The sequence below is a fragment of the Tympanuchus pallidicinctus genome, unplaced genomic scaffold (genome assembly GCF_026119805.1).
Source record: "Tympanuchus pallidicinctus isolate F22 unplaced genomic scaffold, pur_lepc_1.0 scaffold27, whole genome shotgun sequence".
Taxonomy (NCBI): Eukaryota; Metazoa; Chordata; class Aves; order Galliformes; family Phasianidae; genus Tympanuchus; species Tympanuchus pallidicinctus.
Window position 1 is genome coordinate 9,420,112 of NW_026294744.1, and position 14,773 is coordinate 9,434,884.

The 14,773-nt window shown below is 39.9% G+C and overlaps 1 protein-coding gene across 2 annotated transcripts in view; it reads right to left on the reverse strand.

The window, feature by feature from the left end:
• Positions 1–660: 660 nt before the first annotated feature.
• PDE3A (phosphodiesterase 3A) overlaps positions 661–14,773 on the reverse strand; it is a 242,735-nt gene continuing 228,622 nt past the window's right edge. For both annotated transcript variants that reach the window (XM_052690758.1, XM_052690759.1), the window contains 3 exons: positions 13,090–13,245; positions 11,512–11,752; positions 661–8,865 (listed from right to left, as the gene is read on the reverse strand). In XM_052690758.1, coding sequence (XP_052546718.1) covers positions 8,618–8,865; positions 11,512–11,752; positions 13,090–13,245 — 645 coding nt within the window. In that variant the 3' untranslated portion in view covers positions 661–8,617. The remainder of the gene's footprint in view (positions 8,866–11,511; positions 11,753–13,089; positions 13,246–14,773) is intronic.

Genomic DNA, 14,773 nt, shown 5'->3' on the forward strand with positions numbered 1-14,773 from the left:
AGTATGTGCCATGGACTACCAAAATTTTTCACTGAATAATGACATTATATTTGTCAATACAATTGAAAAATTGTCAATCAATAGGTCCATATTGGACTGAAAAGCAGACAGATGACAGATTTGAAATACTGGTCTTCATCAAAGAAGGATGTTTTTAATGAGGCCTTCCACAGATTAGTTTAGTCACACAGCAGTTAACATGTAATATTAGTGAAATATAGCACAAAATTCTGCTAGTGAAGCTACAGATAATCATGTATCAGTGAACGTGAGCATGGGGCACAAACACACATGAAAGAAAGCTGGCAGGTTAAATGGTGATTAAACATATACCTGCTTTATCATACAAACACTTCAGAAGAAGCACTGTATGATACCTGTGCACCCGCATAGCCCTGCCAATACCCAAACTGGAGAAAAAAAAATGAGATGGAGAAAGGGTAAAATACCTCTTCCACATTGGCAGGTCACACAGTGGCTGCATTTCCCAGCAGGTGCTGGCCAGCTGGTGGGACCTGTTTCAAACCGTGCTCAAGTCCTCCCACAGCCTGAGCGGCTGAGAGTCTGGAGAGGTGATGGGTCACCCCTGCCAGGCCTGCCAGCAAAAAGCTGAGCACTGAGAGTGAGTTTGTTCAATAAAGGAAGAAGAAACACAGCAAACAGGATACCACAGAATTATATTTATGTTGTACATTTGTCTTCACATTGCAACATCCACATTGTTCATTTTGTGACAAGTATTTCTAATAATTTTGAATACATATTTACTGTATAATACATTTTACCAAGAGGCACTTCCAGTAATTCTGGCAAAAAGGAGCTTCATTATAGTGTCTAACTTACAAAACAGTAAAAATAAATAATGTTTATCTAAAAGATTTTTTTTCCTGTACAGAATCTATTTTGTACAAAACATTGATCAGCCATTAACTAAATCACTTAACAAATACTTGTGAAGAGAATATATTAAGTATTGCTACATGTATTGAGTGCAAGATACTAGTGAAAGGAAAAGAATTATTCCATTTATGAAAATCACCTAAAAATACAAGGCCTTGTTCCTGAAGTGTTTAAAAAGGAGAAGCTCGGTTACAACAATATTGACAAGATATAAATATAAATTAACGTATGCAGTACTTAGTGAAAGGAACACTGTGTTAAAAACTGGCGTGTACAAATCCTGAACAAGATGGCACTTCTCCGCATTGCCACTTTGGTCGGCAGTTCTTTTTCAAAATATTGCTGCAAAGGAATTACAAAGATACCCAAAGCCTTCTCAAATACAGCCGTATATCAAAGCTGTACACGTAAATAGATATATTTCCCCCCTTTCTCTCACCTTCCGAAGCGAACGATTCTGGGAAGGATTCATTTGGAACTATGCTGGATCTGAGCGAGCATCACAAAGCCTGCCTGAGCCCCGGCACCCAGAGCAGCAGTGCAGGAGCCAAAGCCTGTGGGTTGGGACAGGAGAGGGCCAAATCCCTTGGGGCTTTCTCAACTCAAAGGCCCTGATACGCCTCTGAGGAATTTGGAAATACAAGACCTGAATGTCTGGCCCCAGTGTTTAGTGGGCCACTGAGTACTTCATACACATCCACACACTTCACATTTCCTTTCAGAAAGTGTCTTGACCTTGATGAACTGATTTCTTAATTACTTTGATTTCTTTTCTTTCTCTCTCTCTTTCTTTCTTTCTTTCTTTCTTCTTTTTTTTTTTTTTTTTTTTTTTTTTGGAAGTATAGCTTGTATGTGATGTACACACTTGCAGTTTTTACCCAGATGGCAAAATTGTGTTGGAAAGTTGACATTTTTGAAAGGTCCCACTCCTGCTGGAGTTGCGGAGGCAAAGGTTTCAGAATGTGATTCTGATGGAAAATGCCCTCGATGTTCTATTGAAAGCATTAACAAAAAATAAGCTGCCACCCCCCCGTGAAAGTGTTATCTGTTGAACAAACGTAGCCTACAGCACGAATCACATCTTTTAAAAAAGTGAACTTAAATTACTTTCTGTCGTGCAGACATCTTACATCGATTACTCAAGAAAAGAGCATTTAACGTCAGAAGAGTAACGACCAAACGTACGCTGACATGGCTGAAATATTAAAAACACCATCAATGCCACAGAGCAGCTCTAAATGCCGCCTTTGATCTTTTAGATACCATCTGCAGTACTGTACTCGGGTTTATAAATACCTAAAATGAAAACCTTGCATTCAAATACAGCTTTTCATTGCATGTCAGAATCAGGAGGGAAGTTCAGAAAGGAAAGGCAGCTTCAACAGACAACAGGCTTCTATCTAGAGAAGTATGGACAGGCATGGTGATCCCTTGCTGTTTTCTCTCTGTTCACGTCACGGAACTATTTTTTTTTTTCTGTATAAAAGCACGGGGGCAAAATTATTGGGGTCAATGGAAAAAAAAAAACAAAACAACCAAATCTCTTTTAAATAAATATCTTAAAGCAATGAGCATAGTCTCTTTCTAAGTATTTGCTGTGGTGAAGAAAGACAGTTGGAAAGCAAAGCCTCTAAACCCACGGTGCTGAGCCAGCCACAGCCAGGTGGGCAAGGGATGAGATTGCATTACTGCAGGCATTTCTCTAGCTGCTCTGACAGATGACACCCAATATTTGCTCCTCCCCATGCTTCATACCATGCTGCTCAGCCTCCATGAGAGAGAGGATGCGATGGCAGCCTCACACCTGCCTTGCTGGCATGACTCGTGCTGCCCCTTGCTTGTTTGAGCTGATTTCTGTAGCTCTTCAACCAGCACTGGAGATTTCAGGCATAAAGGATACACAGCTCATGGCTGTGACAAAGTCTTTCTTCTTTGCTCTGTGCTTCCACACAGCTGGAAAGCAGAACTGCTTGCACTTTCCCATCCAGTTCACTGCTGGGAACAGCACTTCCCATGCCTGCAAATTCCAATGTGCTCCTCAGCACCCAGATCTCACACACCACCCTAACTAGCCACAGTCTCACCGCTTGTCCAGTTGACATACTGGACTTGCACACTCTAGCCACCTGAAAATCTCAATTGAAATAAATGCTATAATTGTTTTCCTCCCCTAGCACCAAGAAAAGGTTTTTTTTAGATGACAGAACACTGAAAAACTAAAACCCTCCTTGGCTTACTTCATACTTCAGCTCAACAGCCCGTCAACACAGCCCACTGGTTACACCCAACCCCATCACCTTGATGAAAGGATCCTTTCACATGTGCACGCACTCAGGACTTGCTGCACACATCTCACGTGCTGCTGGCAGGCTTTCAAGCTGCACTGTGCTTACTGTTGCTTCAGATTTATCAAAGAAGTACTGTGAACTGGCTCAAGCTTTTGCTCTGTTGTCACTGTGGGAAAGGGCTCTCCAGAGTTGTGCCAGCACTGCTGCCTGCTGGCTCCGAGGGGCTCCCATAGCCCCAAGGCTTCAGGCAGGGCTGCACGGGGCTGACATCTGCACCCTGCTGAGGAGGCGTGATGTGTTTTTCATCAAAAATCACCTGCCTGCCAGGCAAATCACACTAAAAGCCTCTGAATAAATCATAATTGGGAAGTAAATGGAGAGTAACTCTCACACTGCTGCCTCTGATGCTGGGATTCAATAACCACCACAGCATGGGCTAAAGCCCTGCTTTGATTTACCTCCAGAGGAATGTTGTTTTGCTGAATGAAAGCGACGAAATTCAAAGAAAGATTTATCACATTCATTTGTTCTCAAATGCATTGGTGCTGTTTTGCTTTAATTCAAGGTTTGCCTTCAATAATCAATATTTTTGCTAACTCTTCCTGCTGGTGACTGCTTAAGATAGCTGTCAGCTTGATTTCAATTATTCCCCATACATTCAGTAACACATAAACAGGTGCAGTTTGCTCAGGAGGCCTGGAAAATGAGAACGCGTCAAAGATGCATTTCCTCCTTCCTTTCAAATTTCCAGGCTTTATCTCCACTAACATTAGAAAATACTAAAATAAATAAAAGCCATTCAGATGTCAAAGGATGGTTTATTTGTTGAGCTACTTAAAAAAAAAATTAAAAAAAAGATTCATCCGCCCTAATTGCTGGAAACAGTTCCCTTTAATGCTGCCACCATTTTGAGTAACACTGCAACATCAAACTGATTAAAAACCCAGAAAACCTAGACTTACTTCACTCCAATGGGGCTGCATTTGATTTTGAAAGAAAAGTTAGCGTGTTGCACAAAGTTTGTTTCATACTGTATTATATTTCTTTTTTCTCTTTCCCACAAACAGCCACTCTGCCTCTCTCCCTGTTTGTCACAACTCAAGGACTAATTACAGCACTGCTGAGCTGAGGAACACCCATAACCTCCAACCAATATCCAGGTCTGAGCCTTGCACTGCCTGTCAGCTGCAGCAGATAGGAGATGCAGGCAGCTGATTTTATCTGCCCATATGGCAGAGGGATGCTTGAGACTCTCTTGCTCATGCTTATATTGAACCTTTTCTGCTTCAAACAGTGACATAGGAACATCTCAACCATAACAGTACTTGAAAAAGCAATTGAAACTATATATCTTTTATGAATCATAGATTTTCCAGCAGGCAAAAGCCTTTGCTTTCTGAGAAAGAAAACCCACAAACTCATTGCTGCCATCCCAACCTACTGAGCACTATTTCTCTTACATGGTTCCTCTCCAGCATGAGCTGGAGCACACCTGTACTGCTTCTCCCACACGTGGACCATTGGGTGCATCCCACTGGGGCGATGGCTGATCAAGCACCTGATGCTTTCTCTGGGTTGCAGCCAAGTGGCTCATTTATAACCAAGTTCATTTTGGAAACTGATAGCCACCCCACACCTACTCAGTTCATGGCTCAGCATGGATGGATGGATGGAAGGAAGGATGGATGTAAGGGAGGGAGGAAGAGAGGAAGAGAGGAAGAGAGGAAGAGAGGAAGAGAGGAAGGGAAGGCAGGCTGTTTCTAAAATGGCAGACAGGACTTGAGAACTTTCTAAAGAAAGCAAATGATCTTAAAGTCCAAAAGGGAAAGCATGAAAAAGGATTTGGGAATGGAATTTGATTAGATTTCAGATGATACTTTTAGTAGTACCTATCTGAAACATTATAGACTTCTCTTCCTTCCTCATTCAGACAGTCAGAATGTTCAGAACTTCTGACAGTAGAACATTAAGAGTATAAGCCCCCAAACCACCAGTCAAAAGGTTCTGAGCAAATTCTACTGTGATCTGGGATTATAACTTGATGTTGTATAGATGCTCACACATGATATCAAGGTAAAAACTGATGACTAACTATACCTGCATTGGTGAAAAATGCACTCTGTGATCCCAACTGCCTGGGAGCCACCCACACCCTGAACGTGGCAGGCATTTACTCTGAGAGCCAGCACGAGTTTGCAGGCATTGGTGATGCACAGCCAATTCTCCAGCTTTCTGTAAGGGACTTTGTTCACAGAATAAGCAAAATCAAAATGCTCCAGGGAGACTGGAGAATTGTTTTGTCATAGTAAATTCCCACAACTTATTTCTCATGTATGGCTCACGTTATTTTTTAACCTGCAAAAACTAGACAGGGCTTTCTCTAGCATTTAACCAACCTCTTTGCAAAACATACATTACAGAAGCTCATATTAACATTTAAAATAGCCTACCTGAAATCTGAAAGCTTTGATAAAAGAATACAATTTTCTTTTCTGAAAATATTGCACAGGTTGTGGTTTATTTGGGGTTTGTGCTACCAAAGGACTGCACAAAGTGGGAAACCATCAACGTCTAGCCTCAGAAACATTGCTGCAACTGCAGCTCAAAAATTTTGCCTCCTTTGGGCTAGAAACTAGTACATCAAAAAACCCAAGAACTCCAACCACTGAAAAATAACCTGCTTCACTAGCTACTAAAAAAAAAAAAAAAAAAAAAAAGTAAAAAGCTGTATTCACACATTTGATACAAAATCTCTCTGGCATTTCTTTGTGTTCTATGTAAATCAACCTTGGGAATTCCCTGATCTTTTCCTGCCAGAAATGCAGACTGATAAAGAATGAACACTGCAGAAATTGGATTCTACCAATAACAATATGGAGTGCAAAAAAATGTTACCTCTTACTGAGTTAACCAGTCCCAGCTACTTCTGATTCCTTGCAGGCACTGCTTCCAGTTGGGATAAAATCAAAGATCATCTGATTTTAGGCCTGTCAGCAATCCTTCACTGTAAAAGACCTGAGTTAATAAAACTGCACTGTGAAATGGTGGAAGCTGGAACTGGGAGAGATTTGCTGGCATCTTGGAGCATACGTGAGACGTCTCTTTCTTTTGAATGAATTCTATCCTTTCAATTTAAAATAATAGTTCAGTTTGAAATTTTGTTTTTTGGATTTCATTGAAAACCACTGTCTAAATCTTTTTGCTGATTAGAACATCCAGGGCCACGCTCTAGAGTCATTCTGTCCAAATGCAAACATCTCTACTGGTGAGAAACCAAACTCCTCTCTTCCAGCAAATCTCACTCTATCAGAAATGCAAAGCAGAGAGATGCTCTGAAGTGACAACATACTTTGGCTTTGGCAGAGAATGTTTTGGGGAAGGTATCAGTAGGACCATGAAGTACAGTGAATGCATAACAATGGTGAAAAGTGATGGATGCAGTGTCAGCTATTTAACACAGAAAGGACTTCTCCTACAAACTCTTCCTTTCACAAGCCTTCTTATTCCCACAAGCAATCCTCTTCTTGGCAAGGGGCTACAGGATTAGGATAAAAGAGAATACATAGTCTAATCATTTTTGAGAGATACTGAGCCTTATATATGTACATATATAAAGTTTAGTATCTCTCTTTCTCTCTCTCTCTCTCTCTCTCTCTCTCTCTCTCTCTCTCTCTATCTCTTCTTGTGGGGAAAAAAAACAAAACAAAACAAAATGCTCTAAATGTTGTGGTACTGGATGGTGTTGCCAGTCCCAAAGAGCATTAATACATAAAAGCCATGACCCTGCAGACCAGTGGCTTCCCAGAAGGGTCTGTACATATTAAGACCTTTTTGTTGGGTTTGAAAATGGCTACACTATATAAAAATGCCTTTGTATTTATTTTTAAAAAATTAGCTTTACAAAAAAACAAAAACAAAAACAAAAAACAACACTTTTCCCTTTTTTTCTTTTTTTTTTCTTTTCTTAAAGATATCATTATCTACAGGAACCCATAAAAATTTTTCCATATTTACATCTAGATAGCTAATCATTGACAAATACAATATCGTGAAATAAAATATTGAAAGTGAATATTCAACCTTTTAAATAGACATTTGGCTCACAGCATAAACAACAGAGAAAAAACAAACAGAACAAAACAGAAAGATCTGCTCTTCTACAGGACTGATCTTATCCTCTCACTTGAAAAAGAAAAGTAAAAAGAAAAAAACCATTAAGTATACTGGTGGGATCAAACACGCTGCTTCTAGGCAGAACACCAGCAACAAACTGCTCCCAGCCAGCACCTTGCACTGAAATCCAAGCTCTCCAAAGGTCCTGTGAGTGGTTGCTGAGACATCCGCAGGACTGGCACCATACTCCAACCCTTCTCCTAATGCATTGTTTACATTTTATTCTGAGAAGGGGCATGATCTCCACGCTCCCCTTCCTTTGCTCTCAAGAGATGGTGCTTAGCTTCACTCTTATATGGTATATTTGGCCACTGATGTGTGGAGGCATAAGGTCTGGGTGGAAAAATGGCAGTGTTGCCTCTAGTTTCTGCATATGCACACGTTTGCTCTTTTCTGCTTCCTGCTCAAACATACATGCCATTCTTGCACTCAGAGGCGGACAGAGGGTTGGGGCCTTTCACAGGCAGCGTGCTGCATAATCCCTCGTAACCCTTCTGGATTAAGTGCCCTGGCACATCCCTTTGCCAGCAGTTTGGGAGGTGCTGGAAGAGGAGGAGGAGAAGGAAAATGAGCTGAAGTCACATAGCCAGCATGCAGCCCGGTCCTCAGAGGAGGATGGGAATGCAGAGCTTCTCACAAAGGGCTCCTCATGGGCACAGATTCTTAAAATTTAGGCCTCCTGTTCATTGTCGTGTATTCAGATGTGCTACAGCTAGTCTCAAACTCTGCTATATGACATTATATCCACCCACATACATGAGCACTCCCCTCATACATGTATATGTTGGCAGGATACATGTAAAGCTTTGGAACTTTTATCCCTCAGTATTAAGAGCAAAAGCTACTTTACCTCACTGTTAACTGCAAATGTACTTTAGAAACAGCATTTCTTTAGAAAACTTCCTTCTGTAAATATCACAGTGACCATAATATATCATTAAATGTATTTTGCTGAAGTGCACAGCCAAAAACACTGGCTATATATATATATATATATATTTATATAAATCCACTCCCCACCCCCACCCCAAATCTCTTTAAAGAAAGTCTGTAAAAGCCGGTGTAGCAGTGTGAAAACTTCCTTGAGCACAGGAGTTTAAACAATGTACCTCACCATAAAAAGGAAAGAGAAACAAACTGAACAGCTGTAGGCGCATAATCCCATACTTCTACAGTGTGGTGTCTAAATGCTGTGCTGGCTTGAGAAAGAGTCTGTGCACGAGTCAATCTGTCTTAAAATACTGCTGTAAATATTGTCATTGGTTCGGTTCTACAGTTGTGTTTTCTTCTTCATCTCTCTTGGGCTTCCCCTTCTCCTCCTCCTCTTCCCTGATGGCCTGAATTTGTTCTGAAGATGGGTGCAGTGTGGATTGCTCCGCGCCTTGCTTCTCTGTCCCAGCTAACCTCTCCTCATCCTCAATTACTTTCTTCCACATTTTATGGTTCTGAAGCAGGTGCTGAGTGATCTGACAGTAGATTTTCCTCCTCTTGAACTTCTTCTTTCCTGTAAAATACCATGTGATATTAGTGTACTGATTTCTGTGAGGGAAGAAGAATGGATTGAAGGTGTAGGAAGTAGACGGTGCATGATGACAAACAGGGACTAATAGATTTGTAAAACTGTCAACTTAAACACTCCTAAAAACTCAGACACCTATGTCTCCCCAGAGCTCTGGCAAAGAATGCTGATTTCCCACACTAATTGAACCCCAGCCTTCTCCTGCCATAGTCTGCATGCCATCCCTGAGCATTCAGCTCACAGAGACATCTAGTGCCTGAGCATTAGTAATCAATGGGATGGAACATGTTCCTGTGTTGTCTTTTCAAAGACAAAGGAGATTTACTGCAGCATCACTGCAATAGAGATTACCTTAAAGCTTTTGCACAACACTGCTACAGTGGCAAAGTTTGACCACTGATGAAGTGGTCATACAGCAAAATACTAGTAAGGAGCTTACTTATCACTGGTTTTGAAACAGTCTCCTCTTGTTAATCTACAGAATGCTTTTGCCAGTTAGTTCTCAAGAACCCTGACACAACTGCACCACAAGTGTTCTGCTGTCTGAAGTGTTTTCATAGCCTGCCCAACACAATGTACCTCACCACAAAAAGAGAAGTGTCTTTTTTTTCAGTGTCTCTATAGATTGTCCAACACAACACACCTCAAAAATGAAAGAGAAGATTCTTAGCTCAAACTACAAAGCTTGAAAAGTTTTCCTGATCATTAACATTGGCAAGGGTGGTCATAGAACTGAAATAATAACCTCTCCAAAGACAACTGCTGATTTCTTTTTTTAAAGAAAGTGACGTAGAGGAATGTTTTGTACCAAATAAATTTGCGTGGATTAGTACTTGCAGGTTGCCTGAAGTATGCCTGTGTCAGGGTCCAAAACGTTTAGCCCTTGAAGCTTTTGAACTGGAAACAAAGAGCTTTTCACGGAGCACAGACCAAATCCAACTCAATCCTTCATTAGAAAGCCCTTGGTTCCCTGTAGGAAACCTTCAGGTTTAGCACTAATAAGAAGCCCCTGCTCTGCCAATGCCTCAGCAGGACATTCTCTCCTTCGTTTCCCGGGTGACCCCGCATGCATCTTGCTGCTCCCTCAGAGATTGTGAGAACTTGCGTGTGGTGCTAAAATTTGCCTGAATAACCAAAGAATGAGTCTGTTTAATTTGCATCCTTGCAATAAAAATTTGGGAAAATTACATGTTCGTGTATAGTTGTAAAAGCCATTTTAAAATAACCCCTACCTTAAGTTTTATAACTCTAAATTTAACTGAACTTCTTCAGGGAATTATCAGGACCTACGCAAAAACTGTATTTCTGTCTGCCTAAATGACACCTGCATCAAGAAGAATATGCTTAACACAACACAACGCTTAATATCTATACACCTTACATCTCATCCTTTTATTTTGTTTCACAGAGAAAAATTTATAACATCCAAAACTGTGTTGATCATGGGAAAAAATTTTTAGTAACTATACTCACACAAAAGATACTGTAGATATGTAATTAACATGCATGCAGTCACAGAAAATGCAGGGAATGAGAGGAAAGCAGATTTTAACATGTATGTATGATCACATTCAGTAAGAAGGAAGGAGAAAGAATTTGTTTGGATATTTCAAACCTTTTGATATATTTATTTTTAGGGTTTTGAAAAAGATACAGAGCCTAAAAGCAACAGCATGAATAATAAATATTATCACAGGGTAGAACATGGAAAAGAAAACAGAAGATGACTAAAAAATGGTCTATTTTCAAAGTGATAAGTGTCAATGTTCTGTGCTTTTAACTTAAAAGCAGCATTGTTTAACTTGTAGACATGTGAAAGAGAATACAGCAGTGAGGCAAATGGTGACTAAGGATTTAAAAGTAAGGCGAGACCTTTGAATGGATAAGTGAGGAGAACATCCTCAGTCTTCCTTTTTAATATGGTAAGATTAGTTCCAGTGCTTTGGGGTCTCTGTTGGTTATCAATCTCACAGCTTTCCCCCAATAATCAATTCCATAAGCCTGAATCTGCCATAGAAATGTGTAGTTCTGCCTTCTATTACCGAGATGATCCTGAAGATCTGATAGATCACAAGGCATTAAAATAAACCAGTGCATGCTTATTTAATATTTGCTGTTCATTTTTGTGCATACTATCCTGCTAAACTTAAAATATATGCATGTGTGTGTGTGTGTGTGCTAACAAGAACAACATCTGAATCTTACTAGAGAACAAAGGTCACATCAGGAGACCAATATTTTAATTCTTGGTCCTAATATGGCTTATAGCAATTACCAATTTTTTTTCACTTCTCAGCTTTCCCAACAGAAAATGGAGATGAGATTCAGTAGGCCAGGGAAGGGTGTAGGGAAGAAGAGAAAACGTGAGATTGTTAGAGAAAAGGCTGCATATCAGTGTTGCAATAGGGCAATGAAGGCTGATATTTTCTAGGCATGAAATGAGATATAAGGGAGTGCCAATGTGACTAATTTTGTGATGATTTCAGCAAGGACAGCACTGAATCTCTCTAACTTTGGAGAGGTTCACCTTGAACCTGATCTGTGCTTCTACAATTTGTTTAGTTTTATATCACTGTATGGAACTTCTGTTGGAAAAAAAAAAAAAGAAAAGAAAAAGTGTGAGCAACTTACTGGATTCAGCATTTTCACAAGTTTCCATTTCTGCTGTTTCTTCCTCTTCATGCTCATCGGTGTCTCCTGATTCATCACTATCTTCTATCCATTTTCCTGGCATCAACCCCGCAGAGTCATAGGAGTTACATAGTGGTCCCACAATGTGAGTGATGAAGGATTCCTGGAGGTGTGCCAGCTGAGGAGCAGAGCGATCCATGAAAGGGCTGATAGGCAGGCCCAGGCTAGCCTCTTCATCACCCTGGAGATGAAAAATAGCAGTAATTTCTCTGAAGTGAATGGAAGAAAAAACGTGACACAAAAAGGAGCGCTGCACACCAAGCCAATTAAAAATGATGAAAGAAAAATAGTCCTACTGGAATGCCACTTCCATAGCATGCCAGCCTGACATTATGACAGTACCATTACATCAAATGCTTAATTGAATGACAGCTCTACTCTTGCAAGAGGACTCACTACCAACAGCTTGAATTTAACAAGAATGTTAGTTGATAACTACACAAAACAATGTCCACTACTACTGACCTGCACTTTACACTGAGTGTGAAAGTTGGAAAACCAATGTTTACTGTCTTTCTTCACATTATTTTCTGGAATGTTTTCTAATTTTGATTGTTAGCTCATTCTCCTTGTAGTCAGTCATCTGTTTGCAGGGGACAAGATTGAACAATCTACCCCAGCCCCAGCCACCTCACTGACCTAGTTTTCTTGTGGATTTTGTCTTTATTACACATATCTTTAAACAAAGAATTCCTTTTGGTTTTTGCTCATAATTGTTTCCTGGGAATACCAGAATGATCTCCACCAAAGCAGGCATTACTCAGAAGCAGTAAATCTTTCCCAGAAAGCTTTTTGCTAGCTTTTCTTGGGAAGAGAGGGCACAGGGGAGGGTAGGTATAGGAAGACTTTTATCTCCATTCTCCTATGACAGAAAAGAAAACTGAACTTTCTTGCAGTACAAAGTCTGCAAGTCACCCCTATAACATAAATGCCTCTGGTAATCTCAGCAACTGTTCAGCTGAGCAGAAATGTCAAGATTAAAAGTAATCTCAGTTAAAAAAAATCCCCTTAACCAATCTTGTTATGCAAATTAATGCATTAATGCAACACAGGTATCTATATTTGAGAGCATAGATTAGAATCTGGACAGACAGTTTCAGTTTTCACGAAGATATGTATGCCTGAGTTTACCTCCTGGCAACTCAATATTCCAAAAGCCAAAGACAGACAATGTTACCTGGTCAAAAACTTGTTGGTATCTTGAAAGGTCAACAAATGAAAGTTTAATTTTGAAGCACAGACAAAAGATATTTCACTTCAATTGTGTTGTTTTTGTTTTATTGACTTATATAACAATCTTCACCAAAATGTTATACTTTGTGGACACATCAGAAGCTTCAGTGCCAAATGGCACTGAAAGTCCCTGGTCTAGCAAAAGGGTTGGCCAGTTGAACTCTAGGCAATTCCATCAGACCTGTTCTCTGCAGTTTCACTAAGCACCAACACTAGCATACTGCAGGACTGTTCAGCACACAACATGCAACCAGAAGATACTATCTTGGACATGCATTTATTTACCTGTTCATAAAACTCATTGACAATGCCCTCTGTCCACTGTAGATGCAAGTCTTTGCATTTTGCAGGACCATTTATGTCAGCCAGTTTGATACACATTTGGCAAACCAGTAAGCGGTCATTCTCGTTAGTCCAGTCAATCCCAACATCATCATTCACCTAGCAGATAGAGAAAGGAAAAGTATGACAGTAATCCTGGGTAAGAATGCATTCACAGATAAAATTCTGCCCTGGGATATCTTGCTGTTCAGTTACTTAACAAAACCATGATTGCAAGCAGATAAGCTAAGCTGAGGCTGGAATTTACAATGATCTGTACACTGATTTTATAGATGAATCTGTAAAGAGAAAAATAAGTGAAAAATGATGAATGTTGAGATATATTATGACCAACTAATATTTAGCAAATAATGTCTCAGTCTGAAAGCATTACTAGGAAAATAGACAAATACAACCTTTCCCTAACATTTTCCAAAAAGTTATTAGCCAGTTAGTGTACAAAAATAAATTACCATCAAATGACATAGTGATTTTCTTACAGCATGAAGATGGGTGTAACAAACCCACTTCCCTATTTGATATATGTTTTTTTGGAATAGATTCACTTTTTTATCCTTTTTACTTTTTCCTATACCTCCCCACAATAAAATATGCTATGTACTATCAACTTCTCTAAAGCCAAAGAGTCTCAGAAACGTTGAGGTTGGAAAGCGCCTCTCGAATGCATCTTATCCACTCCTTTTGCTCACATCTGGGCCAGTCAGAGCAGGCTGCTCAGGACTGTGTCTAGCTGAGTTTTGAGTATCTCCAACAATCTCTCTGAGTAACTTTTTACCAGTATATGATCCCTCTCACAGGAAGCAAATCCATTCCTGTTCTTAAATGGGATTTCCTGCATTTCACTTTGGGTCGTTGTCACTTGTCCCATCACAAGATAACAACAAGCAGAGTCTGGCTCCATCTACTTCACTCTCTCCACCAAGCAGTTATACACATGGCTGCATCTTATCAACTCCCATCGACTTGTGTATGTCAGTTTATTTAACCTGATCCCATTCACTGAGGATAAGCGTTCATTGCTCCAGACTTTCTGGCAGATCTCAGGGATATGGGATTCCTGAAGCTACATTTTACCTGAAAAGACTGAGTCAAAAAAAAAAAAAAAAAAAAAAAAAAGTGAAGACATCATCCTTTTCCATCTCTGAACAGTCAGTGATATCAACCTTTGCTATTGTTAGTCACATTTTTCCACCTTAGTTTTTCATCTAGTTTATCTCCTAGTGGGGAGGGATTTATTTTACTATCAATTTTTTAAACTCAAATCCCTCCTTGTAACATAGCTTTAAATTTCAAGCTTGCAATAGTTGAAAATGGACAGAAAGTTGTCCTATGACTAAATGAAACTTGTTTCCAGTCACCGGGTCCCCTGTCCCATACAACAATGGGTTCTCAGTGGTGAGGGTTTTGCCATTAATACAGATGATCTAACAAAACTAGTGTCAGAGAGTAACCTCTCCAATACATTAATATCACGAAGTGACAGAAAGCGAACTTCCTTCATTATTTCTTATTGCTATTTTCCAGATTGCAAGCTTTTATGGTAGGAGGATGCTTATGTTACATACATTTACACTGACTTCTACATTCTCTCTGGCTGTGCTCCCAGTACAATGAACTGCAGTTCAGC